The sequence below is a fragment of the Eulemur rufifrons genome, chromosome 15 (assembly GCF_041146395.1).
Source record: "Eulemur rufifrons isolate Redbay chromosome 15, OSU_ERuf_1, whole genome shotgun sequence".
NCBI classification, from domain to species: domain Eukaryota; kingdom Metazoa; phylum Chordata; class Mammalia; order Primates; family Lemuridae; genus Eulemur; species Eulemur rufifrons.
In genome coordinates this window covers 7006692-7024902 of record NC_090997.1, presented here as the reverse complement: position 1 = coordinate 7024902, position 18211 = coordinate 7006692, and the positions used below count along the sequence as shown (strand labels likewise).

Here is an 18211-nt window from a genome sequence, read left to right as displayed (position 1 = left end):
GGCTAGTTTATTCTAAGCTCTTAACTTTTCCTTAAAGTACGTCTTTCATTGTAATCCATAAGTTTTGATATATAGTGGAGGAGTGATTGCCCAAGACCAGTTGGGGTCCACCTGCTTTTATCAACTCCTTACCCGAGCAGGGCCCTTGTGCTGCCTTGGTTGTTCTCCTGAGACACCTGCACTGAGGTCTGAACTAGTGCCGACAATTTTCACCCTCAGGGGCAGCAATGGTTGCCCAAGGCGATGCTAGGAGGGATAAGAACATAATTTAAACCACCTCAGCCTCCTGAGCAGCTGGGACTACAGGTGCATGCCACTGCGCCCAGCTAATATTTTCTGTTTTTAGTAGAGATGAGGTCTCCCTCTTGCTCAGGCTGTTCTCAAACTCCTGAGCTCAAGGGATCCTCCCACTTCACCCTTCCAGAGTGCTAGGATTACAGGTGTGAGCCACCACACCCGGCCTCTTTTATTATTTTTTAAACTTAGTTTTTATAGGTGCTCGGCCTATAACTCAGTGTTTTTCAACACTGGCTACTTATGAAAACTACTAGGAGGTTTTGAAAAATACTGCTGCCTGTGTCCCTTCCAAAGAATTCTCTAGGCCGCAGTGGCTCACGCCTGTAATCCTAGCACTCTGGGAGGCCGAGGCGGGTGGATCGCTCAAGGTCAGGAGTTCGAGACCAGCCTGAGCAAGAGCGAGACCCCCGTCTCTACTAAAAATAGGAAGAAATTATATGGACAACTAAAAATATATATATAGAAAAATTAGCCGGGCATAGTGGCACATCCCTGTAGTCCCAGCTACTCGGGAGGCTGAGGCAGGAGGATCGCTTGAGCCCAGGAGTTTGAGGTTGCTGTGAGCTAGGCTGACGCCACGGCACTCACTCTAGCCTGGGCAACAAAGTGAGACTCTGTCTCAAAAAAAAAAAAAAGAATTCTCTGATTGGTCTGGGGTGGGGCTTTTTGGTGATTCTAATGTGAAGTCAGAGTTGAGGACCACTGCTCTAATTTATCTTTTTAGTGCCAGCCCCAGACTGAAAATCCTCCCTCCTCCCCACTCCCAATCCATTTAAAACAGTCTTCCATCTTCCCAAGACTGTTATTTCCTGGTTTCCATATTTCTGTCTATCGTTTCTCTAAGGTAGATGTGAGCTGGGAGGCAGAAAGCCTGGTAATTACCATGTTGGCAGGTTCTGGAAGTCCCTCTCATGTTGTTTGTCTTCACAGGAGGTCTCAGCATGAAACAGCAGCTCTGGTGTGGGATAACTGCCAAAACTGGCACGGTGTTGTCAGGGGTCTTCACCATCATGGTCACAAATATGTACCTCATCTTTGAACAGAATTACCTAAGCCTTAGCAATTGCTCTGACATCACACTGCGGAGCAAGACTACAAGTGCCACAATCAATGAATATATCAACTGCTGGAGTTGGAACATCGTCCTTTTGCTATCTCTCATCACCATCATGATCAGTTGCTTCCTCCTGTACTCGGTGTATACCCAGATCTACAAGGGTCTGATGGTCTACATCATCTGGATCTTTCTCTACGAAATTGCAAACATTGTAATAGAAATTGTCACCAACAGTGATGACAGAATCGTTTTAGATGTCAGAGCCATGCGCTGGTTTGGCTTGGTGACCCGTATATTCATGCACTGTTTCTGGATGTTCTTTGTCGTCACCTACACCCGCATATGCTACAAAAATTACAGATCGAGCAATATCATTTCCTACAACAGACGTGTTTCTGTGACTGGCGGTGACTCTCTGCGGCAGAAACCAAAACTTCATCCACCACAATAATAATGTTGCCCGTTCTCTTTCTCCTGAGAGGGAGTTCCCTCGGGTTCCCATAGTTCTATTTCCATTTTTCTCCCACTTTCGCTAATAAGTTCAGCAAGGAGAGACACTACTGCCACTCTTTCAGAGAAATGTGGGAGAAAATGTGATTATAATCACAAGTGGAACAACCTGCTCATTGAGGGTGTTTAGTTAAAGGACACTGTTATTTATCAAACCCTTCCTGAGTTCTGCCTTCTTTGTCTGGTCAGTAACACCTTGTTGGTCAAAACGAAGAAGACAAAGGAATGCCGGGAAGCTGAACTGCAGTATGGCAATCCATTTACCTCGGTCTCTTCATCAGCCTTCAACCCACAGCTCTCTGCTTTAACCCTGGGATAAATCTGGGTTTGTACCTCAGATTTTTGTAGCACAAAGGATACTGTTGGCCTTGGGGTGGGTTTGTGCCTTAATTCCTCCCTATGTTTTCTATGTTATAGTTCAGATAAGAAAAAGAATTAAAATTGAGAAAAATCATTCTTCATTTTCTGTCTTGAGTACCCTCCGCCACAAAATTTGTCAAGGAGTACAAAAGACACTTGGTTAATCAAAAGATATATATTAGACTTATTTCTATGTCTGTCACTGTGCTATACACTGCAGGATATAAAAAAATGTATAAGATATGAAGGCTGACTGTGAAGATTTTGTAGTTTAGTAGAAGAGCCTAAATTACTGTTTATGAATCAGTCAGCCTATTAGACAGTATATGATTACACACTATCACTCGTCAACAAACCACTTTGCATTCAGGTTCAGAAACTGTTAGAAGCACTTTAAGCTGGGATGGAAAACAAACTGAGCAAACTTCATCTACGTTCTCTACAAACTTATCTACTTCAAACACTAGACATTATGTTGAGTTTTTATCTGTTTAATAGCTTTCTTGAGGAGTTATTGATATACAATAAACTACACATATTTAAAGTGTATAATTTAACAAATTAGGACATATGTATATCCCATTGAAATTATCACCACGGTCAAGTTCATGAACATGTATATCACCCCCAGGTCTCCTCATCATCCTTGCCTCCTGCCTGTCTCTGAACTCCCACTCACCATCACTAGGCACTGATGTGCTGTCCCTATATATCAGTTTCCATTGACTAGAATTTTACATAAATGGAACTGCGCGGTACTCTCTTTTGATCTGACTTCTTTCACTCAGCATGATGCCTTGAGACTCATCCGTGCTGTGTTGTGTATAGATAATAGTTCACTCTTTTCTATTGCTGGGTAGTATGCCATGGCACACGTGGAACACAGTGTGTTCATCCATTTGCCCATTGAAGGAATCTAGTAGTTTGCAGTTTTTAGTATTCATAAATAAGACCACCAGTTTAAGAAACTGGCATATTGTGTTTCTAGAGTGGCTATACCACTTCATATTCCCGCTCCCTCACAGCTTCACAGCACTTAATATGGACAGCAAGTTTTCATCTGAGCTATTCTCATAGGTATAGAGTGCTATTTCACTATGATTTTAACTTAAATTTTTCTAATGACAAATAACGCTGGGCATGCCTTCACGTGCTTATTTCGCATCCCATATCTCCTTTGGTAAGGCATGTGTTCAAATATTTTGCCCATTTAAAAAAATTAGGTTGTTTGGGTTTTTTTTTTATTATTGACTTTTGAGTGTTCTTTATATTTTCTGCACACAAGTCCTTTATCAGATATATGATTTGTAAATATTTTTTCCAGTTTGTGCCTTGTCTTTTCATTCTCTTACCAGTGTCTTTTGAAGAGCAGAGATTTTTAATTTCAATGAAGTCCAACTCATCAATTTGTTCTTTTATGGATCACACTTTTGGTTATCAGATCTGAGAAATCTTTGTATAATCCACAGTCATGAAGCTTTTCTCCTGTTTTCTTCTAGAAGTCATAGTTTTAGGTTTTACATTTAGGTCTATAATTCATTTTTAGCGCTTTTTTTGGTATATAATGAGAGATATGGATCAAAGTTCACCTTTTGCTCCTGGATATCCAATTGTTCCAGAACCAATGTTGAAGAGATTATCCTTTGTCCACTGAGTTGACTTTGTATATACAATTATGGTCTCTATTCTGTTCCACTAATCTACTTGTCTATCTTTATGCCAATGTCACCCTGTTTTGGTTACAGTAAATAAGGCTTAGGCCGGACATGGTGGCTCACACCTGTAATCCTAGCACTCTGGGAGGCCGAGGCGGGAGGATCGCTCGAGGTCAGGAGTTCGAGACCAGCCTGAGCAACAGCGAGACCCCGTCTCTACTAAAAATACAAAGAAATTATCTGGACAGACATATATATATATATATATATATATATAAATTATCCAGGCATGGTGGCGCATGCCTGTAGTCCCAGCTGCTCGGGAGGCTGAGGCAGAAGGATTGCTTGAGCCCAGGAGTTTGAGGTTACTGTGAGCTAGGCTGATGCCATGGCACTCTAGCCAGGGCAACAGAGTGAGATTCTGTCTCAAAAGAAAAATAAAAAAATAAAAATAAGTCTTGAAATCACATTCCTCCATCGTGTTTTAGTTACTTTAGGCTGTCTTAGTCTGTTTGTGCTGCTATAACAGAATGCCCAAGACTGGGTACTTTATAATGAACAGAAAGTTATTGGCTCACGGTTCTGGAGGCTAGTAAGTCCAAGATTGAGGGACCAGCATCTGATGAGGGCCTTCTTGCTGCATCGTAAAATGGCAGAAGGCATCACATGACAGAAGGACCCAAAAAGAGGGTGAAATAGAGTAAGAAAGAGGACGTAAGCCCACTCCCCTGATAACAGCATTCCTTTATTCGTGGGGACTCCACCCTGATGACCTAAAAACCTCTTAAAGCTCCCTCCTTCCGATGCCATCACAATGGCCATTACATTTCAACATGAATTTTGGCAGGGACAAACATTCAAGTCACGGCATAGGCCATTTGCATCTCCATACAAACTTTAGAATTAACTTGAAATTTCTATTTTTAAAAAGCCTGCTGGGAGTTGGGTGGGGATTGCATTGAATCTCTAGGTCAATTTGGGAAGAATTAACAATGATATTTAGTTTTCTAATCCATGAGAACAGTCTTATCTCTCCATTCACTTTAGTCTTTAATTTCTCTCAGCAATGTTTTGTAGCTTTCAATATATAGGTCTTTCACATCTTTTGTCAGATTTATTTTAGGTTTTTTATATTTTGATGATATTTTAAATGGTATTATTTCTTAAGTTTCCACTTCCAATTATTTGCTGTTATATATAAATACAATTTTTTTGTATGTATTGATCTTCTATCCTGCAACACTGCTAAGCTCATGTATTAGGTCCAATAATGTTTTTGTAGATTCCATCAGATTTTTTGCATAGTCAATCATGTTGCCTGCAACTAAGGAAAGTTTTACTTCTTCCTCTTCTTGCCTTATTGCACTGGCTAGACTCTCCAGTAAAATGTTGAGTAGAAGTGGTAAGAAGGGACATTCCTGTCTTGTTTCACCTGATTTTAGAGGGAAAGTATTCAGTCATTTACCATTAAGTATGATATTAGATGTAAGTTTTTCATAAATGTCCTATCTCAGATTGAAGAATTTCTCTTCTCTTCTTAGCTTGCTGAAGGTTTGTTAAAATCAGGAATGGATGCATGGTCAAATGCTTTCTTTTTTACTCCATTAAGATGATTATATAGTCTTTCTTTTTTAGATTATTAATATAGTGAATTACCTTGGTTGATTTTCAAATGTTAAATCAACCACGTATTCCTGAGATAAACTCCACTTGGTCATAATGTTAGGATTGTTGTCAGGGTAATAATATTATCCTTTTTATATATTGTTGGATTAGATTTGTCAAGTTTTGTTTAGGAGTTTTGCATGTATGTTCATGGGGGATATTTGTCTGTAGTTTTCTTGTAGTGTCTTCATCAGGTTTTGGTAGCAGAGTATTACTGGCTTCATGGAAAGGAGCACTTCTTCCTTTTCAATTTTCTGTAAGAGTTATGTACTATCGGTATTTATTTCTTCCTTAAATGTTATGTAGAATTCAGTCAGTGAAGCCATCTGGACCTGGAACTTTCTTTTTGGGAAGTTTTCAGCTACAAATTCAATTTTTAAAAACAGATACAGGACTATTCAGGTTATCTACTTCTTTCTGAGTAAGCTTTGGTAGTTTGTGTCTTCCAAGGAATTTGTCCATTTTATCTAAGTGGCCAAATTTACTGCCATAAAGTTTTTCCTAGTGTTATCTTATCCTTTTATCTGCAGAGTGTAGTGGTGTCACATTCCTGATATTGTTAATTTGTGTTTTCTTTCATTTTTTCTTCCTGAGCAGTTTGTCTAGAGGTTTATCAGTTTTCAAGAAAATTAGCTTTTGTTTCATTGATTTTATCTGTTGTTTTTCTGTATTATATCTCATTGATTTCTGCTCTGATCTTTATTATTTTCTTTCCTCTACTTATTTTGGGTTTAATTTACTTTTTCTTTTTATACTTTCTTTAGGTAGAAGCTGAAGTCATTGATTTAAGACCTTTCTTATTTTCTAATAAAGACATTTAGTGCTAGCTATAAACTTCCCCCTAAGTACTACTTTAATGGGATCACAAAAATTTTGGTATGTTGTGCTTTCATTTTCAGTAAGTTCAAAATACTTTCTAATTTCCTTTTGATTTCTTCTTTGATCCATGGATTATTCATAAATGTGCTACTCAGTTTCAATATTTGGAGATTTTCCAGAGATTTTTCTCTTATTGACTTCTAACTTAATTTTGGTATGAGCAGAGAACATACATTGTATGATTTGAATCACTTTAAATTTACTGAAACTGGTCTCAGTAATGAATATGTTCTATCTTGATAAATGTTCCATGTGCACCTGGAAAGAATATTTATTCTGCTATTGTTGGGTGCACTGTTCTATAAATGTTAATTAGACCAAATTGCTTGATAGTATTATTCAAATCTTCTAATATCTTTTCCAATTTTCTATCTACTTGTTCTATCAATTATTAAAAGGGAAGAATTGAAATCTGACTAAAATTGTGATTTGTCTATCTCTTTATGTAATTCCATCAGTTTTGCTTCATGTATTTTGAAACTATATATGGGTGCATAAATGTTTAGCATTGTTATATTCTTTTCATTACTGACACCTTTAACATTGTGAAAGGACTTTCTATGTACCTGGGAATATTCTTTGCCCTGACATTTACTTTGTCTGCTATTTAGGAAGCCATTCTAGTCTTCTTTTGATTTGTGTTGACATGGTATGTCTTTTATCATGCTTTTACTTTTAACTTATTTCTGTCTTTATATTTAAAGTATGCTTATTGTAGGCTTGTAGAGTTGGGTCTTGCTTTTTTATTCAACCTGACAACCTATGCCTTTTAACTGAGATATTTAGATCATATATATTTAGTGGTCATCTTGTTATTTGCTTTCAAATTGTCCCATCTGTTTGCTTCTTTTTCCTCTTTTTCTACCTTCTTTTGGATTAATTTAATATTTCTTGTGGTTCCATTTTATTGTCTTTGTTACTTTATTAGATATAATTCATTTTTGTGTTATTTTAATGGCTGTTTTAGAGTTTATGGTATACATATTTAACTTATCACAGTCTACCCTCAGGTAATATTATGCCACTTCATGTATAGATATAAGAACATTATAATAGTATATTTCTTTATTCTCATTTTTTTATTTTTTATATTTATTTTCCTCACTTTCAGGAATCATCTGTGATAATAGTATATTTCTAATATTCCTTTCCTAATTGTGCTATAGTTTTCATACATTTTAATTTTACATATATTATGAACCTCATCCTACATTGCTATTATTTTTGCTTAGATAGTAAATGATCTTTTAAAGAGCTTTAAATGACAAGAGAAATATGTCATATACTTACCCACGTTGTTACCATTTCCGGTGCTATTCATTCCTTTTATAGATCCAGATATCTATCTGGTGTCATCTTTCTTCTTCCTGAAGGGCTTGCCCTAACATTTCTTATAGTGTGGGTCTGCTGCTGATGAATTCTTTCAGCTTTCACATGTCTGAAAACGATTATTTCACCTTCATCTTTTTTTCTTTATTCTTTTTTTTTTTTTTCTTTTAAGACAGAGTCTCACTCTGTTACCCCAGCTAAAGCACGATGGCGTCATCATAGCTCACAGCAACCTCAAACTCCTGGGCCCAAGCAATCCTCCTGCCTCAGCCTCCCAAGTAGCTGGGACTACGGGCATGCCCACCCCCAGCTAATTTTTTCTATTTTTAGTAGAGATGGGGTCTCACTGTTGCTCAGGCTGGTCTCGAACTCCTGAGCTCAAGCGATCCTCCTGCCTCGGCCTCCCAGAGTGTTAGGATTACAGGTGTGAGCCACCACGCCCAGCCACTTTCATCTTTTTAGTTTACATTTTTAAAGTTTTTAATTGTGGTAAAATATACATAACATAAAATTTACCATCTTAATCTTTTTTTTTTTTGAGACAAGTTTTCACTCTGTCGCCCAGGTTGGAGTGTTGTGTCACATTCATAGCTCACTGAAACCTCTAGCTCGTGTGCTCAGGCAATCCTTCCACCTTAGCCCCCTGAGTAGCTGGGACTACAGGCACACACCACCATGCCCAGCTACACTTTTTTTTTTAGTAGAGATTGGGTCTCGCTACGTTGCCCAGGCTGGTCTTAAACTCCTGACCTGGAGCAATCCTCCCTCCTTGGCCTCCCAAAGTGCTGCGATTACAGAAGTGAGCCACCTTGCCCTGCCCATCTTAACCATTTTTAAGTGTACAGTTTAGTATTAATAGTATTAAGTGCCTTTACATTGCTGTGCAACCGATCTTCAGAACTCTCTTAATCTTACAAAACTGACACTCTCTACACATTAAACAATAGCTCCTTATCCCACCTTTCTCTCAGCCCCTGGCAATCACCATTCTCTTTCTGCTTCAAGAGAACCTGAACCTGACTACTCTGAATATCAGTGTAGTCATCAGTGGAATTGTAAATTATTTGTCTTTTTGTGACTGGCTTAGTTCACTTAGCTTAATAACCTCAAGTTTCATTCATGTTGTAGCATGAATTAGAATTTTTCTCCTTTTTAAGGCTACATAATATTTCATTGTATGTATATGGCACATTTTGTTCATCCGTTCACCTGTTGGTAGACACTTGTGTTGCTTCCACTTTTTTACTATTGTGATAATGCTGCTATGAACATGGGTTACACTATCTCTTCAAGATCCTGCTTTCAGTTCTTTTGGGTATATACCCACATGTGAAATTGCTGGATCATATGATAATTCTATGTTTTATTTTTTGAGGAACCACCATACTGTTTTCCACAGGAACTGCGTCATTTTACATTCCCACCAACAGAGAACAAGGGCTCCAATTTCTCCACATCTTCTCCAATACTTTGTTATTTTCTGCTTTTTTGATTGTAGCCATCCTAATGGGTACGAAGTGGTATCACATTGTGATTTTAATTTGCATTTCCCAAATGATTAGTGATGTTGAGCATCTTTCTATGTGCTTATGGCCACTTGTATATCTTCTTTGGAGAAATGTAAATTACAAATCCTTTGTCCATTTTAAAATCAGGGTGATTTTGTTATTATTGAGTTGTAGGTAGGAGTTCTTTATATTCTGGATGTTACCCCTTTATCAGATAGATAGTTCATAAATATTTTCTCCCAACCTGTAGGCTCCCTTTTCATTTTGTTGGTGGTTTCCTTTGCGTGCAGAAGCTTTTTAGTTTGATGTTATCTAATTCGTTTATTTTTTCTTTTGTTGTCAGTGCTTTTGGTGTCATATCCAGGAAACCAATGCCAAATTCAATGTCATGAAGCTTTTCCCCTATGTTTTCTTGAAAAGGTTTTATAGTTTTAGCTCTTACATTTAGGTCTTTGATCCATTTTGAGTTAATTTTTGTTCATGGTGTAAAATAAGGGTCCAACTTCATTCTTTTGCATGTGGATATCCAGTTTTCCTGACATCATTTGTTTAAAAGATTGCCCTTTCCCCATTGGATGGTCTTGGAACCCTTAACAAAAATCGTTTCACCATATGTATTAGTCTGCTCTGGCTGCCATAACAAAATACCACAGATTGCACGGCTTAAACAATAGATATTTATTTCCTCACAGTTCTGAAGGCTAAAAGCTCATGATTAACATGCCAGCAAATTCAGTTTCTGGTGAGGGCTCTCTTTCTGGTTTACAGACAGCTGCCTTCATGTGTCCTTACATGGCACTTCCTCTGTGCACATGCAGAGAAAGAGAGCTCTTTGGTGTCTTTACCTCTTCCTGTAAGGATATCAATCCTATCACATTAGGGTCCCACCCACTCTGTCCCTAAATACAGTTGCATGAGGGATTAAGGATTCAACATATGAATTTTAGGGGGACACAATTTAGCCCATAACATCATATATGTGAGGGTTTATTTCTGGGCTGTCTATTCTCTGTATCTATATGTCTGCCTTTGTGCCAGATGCTCACACTGTTTTGATTACTCTTGGTTTGTAATAAGTTTTGAAATTAGGAAGTGTAAAAGCTCAATTTTGTTCTTTTTTTTTTTTTTTTTTTTTTGAGACAGAGTCTTACTCTGTTGCCCGGGCTAGAGTGCCAATTTTGTTCTTCTTTATCAAGATTGTTTTGGCTATTTAGGGTCCCTTTAGATCCCATATGAATTTTAGGATGAATTTTTCTATTTCTGCAAAAAACACCATTGGAATTTTGATAGGAATTAGATTGAATCTGTAGATGACTTTCTGTAGTGTTGTCATCTTAACAATATTAAGTCTTCCAGTCCATGAACACAGGATGTCTTTCCAACAATTTGTGTGGTCTTTAATTTCTTTCAGTAATGTTTTATAGTTTTCAGTATATAAGTCTTTCACTTCCTTGATTGTGCTTATTCCTAAGAATTTTATTCTTTTTGATGCTATTGTAAAGAATTTTTCTTTATTTCCTTTGGATTGTTCATTGTTAGTGTATAGAAATGCAACTTGGTTTTGTGTGTTGAATTTGTATCCTGCAACTTTGCTGAATTCATTGATTAGTTCTAACAGTTTTTTTGGCGGGGGTAGAATCTTTAGGATTTTTTGCATATAAAATTATGTTATCTGTAATCAGAGATAATTTTACTTCATTGTTTCTAATTTTGATGCATTTTATTTCTTTTTCTTGACAAATTGCTCTGGCTAGACTAGTGTTATGTCAAATAGAAGTGGGAAAAGTGGGCTTCCTTGTCTTGTTCCTGACCTTAGAGAAGATTTCAGCCTTTCACCATTGAATATGATGTTAGTTGTGAGTTTTTCATATATGTCCTTTATTATATTGAGGTAGTTTCATTCTATTCCTAGTTTATTGAAAGTTTTTATCATGAAAGGGTATCAAATTTTGTCAAATGCTTTTTTTGCATCAATTGAGATGATCATTTTTTTTCCTTCAGACAATATACATTGATTAATTTTTTTGGTGGTATTTTTTTTTGTTTTTTTTTTTGAGACAGAGTCTCACTCTGTTGCCCAGGCCAGAGTGCCGTGGCATCAGCCTAGCTCACAACAACCTCCAACTCCTGGGCTCAAGCCATCCTCCTGTCTCAGCCTCCCAAGTAGCTGGGACTGCAGGCGTGTGTCACCACGCCTAGCTAACTTTTTCTATTTTTAGTTGCCTGGCTAATTTTTTTCTGTTTTTAGTAGAGTCGGGGGGGGGGGGGGGGGCGCGAGTGGCGTCTCTCTCTTGTTCAGGCTGGTCTCGAGCTCCTGACCTCAAGCAATCCTGCCGCCTTGGCCTCCCAGAGTGCGAGGATTACAGGCTTGAGCCACTGCACGCAGCTGATTAATTTTCATATTCAGCACCATCCTTGCATTTCAGGAATAAATCCCACTTGGTTGTGGTGTATAATCCTTGGGATTTTTTTAATATTGTCCGTGTCTACTTAATTTTTTGAACATGTGGAATATAGATATTACTGTTTTAATATCCTTGTCTGCTAATTCTAACATCTGTGTCAATTCTGGATTGGTTTTGACTGATGGATTTTTCTTCTCATTATAAATCTTTTTTTTTCTTGCTTCTTTGCATATCTGTTAATTTTTATTTGGTGGCCAGGCATGGTGGCTCATGCCTGTAATCCTAGCACTTTGGGAGACCAAGGCAGGAAGATTGCTTGAGGCCAGGAGTTTGAGGCCAGCCTGAGCAACATAATGAGACCCTGTCTCTACAAAAATTAGAAAAATTAGCCAGGCATGGTTGGCATGTGCCTCTAGTCCCAGCTACTTGGGAGGCTGAGGCAGGAGGATCACTTGAGCCCAAGAGTTTGAGGTTGCTGTGAGCTAGGATGATGCCATTGACTCTAGCCCAGGCAACAGAGTGAGAATCTGTCTCAAAAAAAACTTTTTTTTTAATTGGTGGTAGACATTGGAATTTTTTATTTGATGGTAGACATTGTGATCTCTGCCTTGTTTTATGATGAATATTTTCATATTCCTACACATATTTTTTAGCTTTGTTCTGGGATGCAGTTAGTTAGTTGGAAACAGTTTGATCCTTTCAGGTCTTGCTTTTAATATTTCTTAGGTAGGACTGATGCACTTCTCAGTCTAGGGCTAATTATTCTCCACTACAGGGGCAAGACCTTTTTGTGTACTCTACATAATTCCCCATGAATCATGAAGTTCTCCAGTCTGGCTGGTGAGAAAAGTCACCATTTCCGGCCCTATCTGACCACCTGACAAAGAACTGTCACCTCTAATCCCTTTGAGTGATTGTTTCCCCAGCTTTGGGGTAGTGCCCTCACACACACGTGGTCGTTAGCATTCAGTTGATTACACAAGGGGTTCCCTCTGCAGAACCAGAGCTTTCTCTCTGTGCGTCTCTCTCCTCCCTGTTACTCTGTCCGGTGAATTTCAGCCACCTTGGCCTCCCCAGACTCTCAGCTCCTTCTCTTCAACTCAGGGCTCTTCATGGATTTCTCTTCCCTGTTCTGCAGCCTTAAAATTCCCGCAAGGCATTAAGCTGGGGTAATCACAGGGTTCACTTCCTTTGCCTCCCGTATCTTGGAGATCAATGTCCTTCATTGACTAACGTCCTGTGTGTTTTATGTATTTTATGCATTTTTGGTTTTTTCAGGCAGGAGGGTAAATCTGGCCCCTGGGCCTCCACCTAGGATAAATGTAGAAGCGCCTATTGGGTTTTCACTGGTAGTGTAATAAAACAAAGGACCCAGCCCAAGGTGTAAATACAAAAAGGAAAAAAAATAAACTAGTGAGTTTATCATGAGTTTGTTTATATCTTAAGGGATAAGAGATTGATAGTAGAAATAACTTACTAACTGTCACTATTTCTACACTAGCTGTGTTTTATGACTCCCTGCAATGATCTAAATATGTTTCACAAACACTGACATTCATGCACACCAGGGTTTAGGAATTACATTTTTAAAAAGAAAAAGACAGCTCACAATACATTTTATAGATTTTTATCTACTTGGTCCATGGACCTTCAGGTGACTGAAAACTCAAGAGGAGGATGAGAATATAGCCCATTGCAACATGCATGAAGGTGCCTGATTTTAGCCCAACGAGTGCAGTTAGGGGCTTTGTACTTGACAAGGTGTAAATATTTCAAGGTGAAACACCTATATTGCAGTGTTCTCAGATAAATAAAAGGTATAAATAATTGATTCATAGTAGTTCCTTAACCCAAATTGATTCTCTTCTTAAAGACAGATTTGAATTTCTAATTTCAATGTTTTTCTTCTTGAAAAGGGGAGATTTTATAACATCCTATTTGCAAATGCTAAGGCAAATAAAAGAAACTATAAATGCTATAGGAGTTTTTAAAAGGGCCAGAGGGGGATCGATTCAGCATGGGCTGCAGTGGTCACAAATGGCTTCACTAAGGAGATGGAGTTTGACAGGTCTTAAAACATAAGTGTGGTTTTAATACGTCACAAAGAGACAGGGTAATAGTCCACAGAATACTTATGTGTCAGAATACCGCAGCAACCAGGGGTCCCTTGTCCTTGATCCTTGGTCTTTGCTTTCTTTTGGATTAAAAAAAGGAGAGAGATGCTAACAGTCACGCCCAGGTACACTATAAAACATCTCTCCCTTTTGCTGTTCTCCTTTCTTTCCCCATCCAAATTTATGTTTTAAATTGCATGTAAATGGACATACATTGCATTTCTTAAAAAAGCCAAGTGTATGTCAGTAAACAGTACTCGGAGACCAGCTTCTGTTATGACAGCATGAAGAAGTCTACCGACCTGCTCCCCAGTGAAACTGGTGAAAATTATTTTTAAAACATACAAACAAAACTATAATGCCTCTGGAAATGGGCATACAGCAGACGAAGAAACATCTATTCAAGAAAATCAATGATCTGATAAGAAAAGTGAGGCCGGGTGCAGTGGCTCACGCCTGTAATCCTAGCACTCTGGGAGGCTGAGGTGGGAGGATCACTCGAGGTCAGGAGTTCAAGACCAGCCTGAGCAAGAGCGAGACCCCATCTCTACTAAAAATAGAAAGAAATGATCTGGCCAACTAAAATATATATAGAAAAAATTAGCCGGGCATGGTGGCACATGCCTGTAGTCCCAGCTACTCGAGAGGCTGAGGCAGGAGGATCACTTGAGCCCAGGAGTTTGAGGTTGCTGTGAGCTAGGCTGACGCCACGGCACTCTAGCCAACAGAGTGAGACTCTGTCTCAAAAAAAGAAAGAAAGAAAGAAGGGAGGGAGGGAGGGAGGGAGGGAGAGAGAAGTGAGAGTATGTGGTATCTGAACAAAGACCACCTCCTCCTCCTCTTCCCCCGACTCAGAGAGCTGGACACTCTACTCCAGACCGGTGCGGCAAGAACGCGAAGTTCTTTCCCCACCCCTCAGAGAGTTTTCTTCCCAGGAGGAGCAGGACACGGGCATTTCTCATCCTGCCCCGCAAGGACGTGTCGCTGAGGCTAAATGCTAGGAAAGTGTAGTAGTGAAGTGGAGGCTTGTCTTATTCCGTTTTGTAGCTATAAAGGAACACCTGAGGCTGGGTGATTTATAAAGAAAAGAGGTTTCTTTGGCTCCTGGTTCTGCAGGCTCTGCAAGAAGCACGGTGCCAGCATCTGCTTCTGGGGGCGGGGGGACTCCAGGCTGCTTCCACTCGTGGCAGAAGGCGAAGGGGAATCAGAGTGCCACATGGCAAGAGAGGGAACCAGAGAGAGAGGGGAGGTGTCAGGGTTTTTTTTAACAATCAGATCTCCGGGAAACCAACAGCTCCTGGCACATAGTAGATACTCAATAGATATTTTCTGAGTGAGTGTTGAATGGATAGAATGTACCAGAGGATCTTGGCAATGGGCAGAAAAAGAAGTTAAGCAATTATTACAGTGACCCAGGAGGGAGGCACTGAGGCTAGAGACCAAGGCTGGGGCAGCAGAGATATGGAACCAACCGGGTTTAGACATTGCCTTGAAACCTGCAACGTAAGAATAAAGCAAAGGAACACACCTATGTGCTTCAGGGCCCTATTTTTGGACAGTTCAGGTGAGTATCCCATAGCTAGTGTCTGCTCTGGAAGCTACCCTACGAGCAGGGCGGAGGTGAAGTTTGGTTGGTGGGGACAGAGGACTATAAATGCAGCTATTCACTGGCCAACCCCCTGCCTCTCCCACCCCACCTGGGACCCTCCAAGGCCTAGGGTGCAGGAGAGGCTTGTGCATCTGGCATCACACAGGGTTGGGAGGGTCATGGGGAATGAAGTATAAGAATATTTGGGAGAACCTTGAAACATTATGCTAAGTGAAAGAAACCAGACACAAAAGGACATATCTTATATGATTCCACCTATATGAGGTACCTAGAATAGTCAAATTTACAAAGATGGAAAGTAAAATGGTGGCCAATGGGGTGGGGGTAGGGGAAATGGGAAGTTAGCATTTCTTTTCCTTTTTTTTTTTTTTTTTTTTGAGACAAGGTCTTGCTGTGTTGCCCTGTGTGGAGTGCAGTGGCATCATCATAGCTCACTGCAACCTCAGACTCTTGGGCTCAAGTGATCCTCCTGCCTCAGCTTCCCGAGTAGCTGGGATTACGGGCACACACCACCACACCCGGCCAATTTTTCTATTTTTAGTAGAGACGGGGTCTCGCTCTTGCTCAGGCTGGTCTCAAACTCCTGAGCTCAAGCTATCCTCCCACCTTGGCCTCCCAGAGTGCTAGGATGACAGGCGTGAGCCACCATGCCGGGCCGGGAGTTAGCATTTCATGGGTACACAGTTCTGTTGGGGATGATGAAAAAGTTCTGGAGATGAGTGGTGATGTGGACGTGAACAAAGTGAATGTACTCAATGCCACTGACTTGTACATTTGAAAAGGGCTAAAGTGGTAAATTTCACACTGTCTACATCTCATCATATTTGGGGTTGATCTAGAGAGTGAGGAGGAGGGGGCTGGAGGGAGGCCAGTGGCGGCCTGTCTGTGCTCTCTGCCAGGCTGGGCGGGACCCGTTGCTGTCACCTCAGGAAGAGGCCGGTCATTGGAAATTTATCAGCCAGAGGACAGGCCTGTGTTCCCCTTGTGTGTGACTGTCCTCCTTCCTTCTCCCCTCATGGGGGTCTCTTGCCAGTGTGGCGAATGAAGGGGAGAGAGGTTTGCTCAGGAGTCCTCTGAATGGGAAGCCGGTAAGAAGCCTGGGCCCCGTGATAGACACGCCCTCTGGAGCTCAGGTCTAGCCTGGGCTGCAGCTGCACGTCAGCCTGCTGGGCCTTCCCTGAACAACAGTGGCTTATTGTTAAGACATCTTTGCCATAATAAGTCTTGGACCCATGAACCTTCCCCCAGTCCATGCCTGCTAGCCAAACCCTGTGACTTGGGACCAGACTGGGGCGCGCCCAGTGAGCAAAGCAGGGAAATTCCATTTCTAAGGGCTTGGAAGGGAAGAGCAAGTGGCTGGGGCTGGGGGCCCATTGGAGGGTCAAGGACGATTCCAAGCCCATGAGGATCCATGATATTTTTCTGACTTCAGAGAAGCAAATTCCCTGGAACTCACACCATCACTATTCCAAATATGAGAGCCTCCTAATTCCCACAGACCTATACCAACAGGATCATTCTTTTTGCCACCTTAAAGCAAAGCTGGAGCTGGAACAGCAGCATTGGCAGCTACCTTAGGAGTATCCCAGTCCAGCGATGCCCTCATTTCCCAACGACGTGGTCACCTCTAGCTAGTTAGGTCAGAGCGGGGGCCAGGCCCCGTGGGCCTTGACTGCCAGCCCATTGCCCGTCCACGTCCCATCACTCCTCTTAGTTCCCCTGTTTGCATCTAGTGGCTTGGGGGGGTTGTCTGGGGCTAGCTCTGCCATCTTGTCATGTATCACCATGATTTTTTTTCTCTGCAGGAGGTTCTCTGGTAAAGCAAGTATAATATGAATCCCAGGAAGTTGACCCTCATGGTGGGTACCTTTTCTGTTCTCAACACCATCCAGTTCCTCATCTTTGACCTGAGCCGGTTGACACAGATTGGCTATGAGGACGATTTCAGCATCTACCAGCACACACAGTCTGAACTAGTCTCTTGGATCATGACCTCCAGCTATAACATCAGCATTGGCCTGTCCCTCATCACCATCCTGGTCAGCTGCTTCCTCCTCTACTCTATCCACATGAGCATCTACGTGGGGCTGCTCATCTACACCTTGTGGATCACCACCTATGAGCTCACCAGCTTCTCCATGGTCCTGCTCATCAACGGGGCCATCAAGGAGAAGTTCAAGGAGCTGAGCTCCTTGTACTTGACCTTGCAAATCTCACGCATGCTCCTGCACTTTTTCTGTCTGCCCTTCGTTGTCAAGCACGCGTACACCCTTTACAAGGTCCCCCGGACTGTGGGCAAGGTGCACCAGCGCAGGGTCTCCTCTCTCAACACAGAGGACCACAAGCTATACTGAGTGATTCCATGAGGAAGAGGGAGAGAGAGAAGTGCTCCGCAGCGGCAGCGTCCTCCCTGCCCACCTGCCCTCTGTCCATGCTGCTTGCCTTCTCAGTTTTTGAGTTTTATGCATTGAAGAGTGATTCTTGGGGAAAAGAGGATTGTATAGATCAATTATTGCGCACGTGTGTGTGTGTGTATGTGTGTGATTTGTTTTAGCAGTTAATGACATGCTGTGTTTTTGCTTACTTAACCGTCTCATTGGTGTATGTTTTTGTCTCCCATAGTCCCCACTTCTCTGCACTTCCTCAGTTTCTAATTTTTCTCTGTGGCTTGTCCCATGGACACATGATTCTGCTGAGTCCTTTTGTAGCAGTGCTGGCCAATAGAACTGTCCAACAGATGAAAATGTTCTATATCTATGCTGTCTCCTGGCCATGTGTGACTACGGAACACCTGGAACATGGCTATGACAATCCAGTAACCAC

At 40.9% G+C, this 18211-nt stretch overlaps 2 protein-coding genes across 2 annotated transcripts; both read left to right on the top strand.

Moving 5' to 3' along the window:
* Positions 1-1238: 1238 nt before the first annotated feature.
* TMEM217 (transmembrane protein 217) lies at positions 1239-1805 on the top strand. Its single transcript, XM_069488522.1, has one exon. The coding sequence runs from the start codon at positions 1239-1241 to the stop codon at positions 1803-1805; it is 567 nt and encodes a 188-aa protein (XP_069344623.1).
* Positions 1806-17220: 15415 nt separating this feature from the next.
* On the top strand, positions 17221-17742 carry TMEM217B (transmembrane protein 217B). The gene has a single exon (XM_069488521.1). It carries the CDS (start codon positions 17221-17223, stop codon positions 17740-17742), a length of 522 nt encoding a protein of 173 aa, XP_069344622.1.
* The last annotated feature ends 469 nt before the right edge of the window (positions 17743-18211 follow it).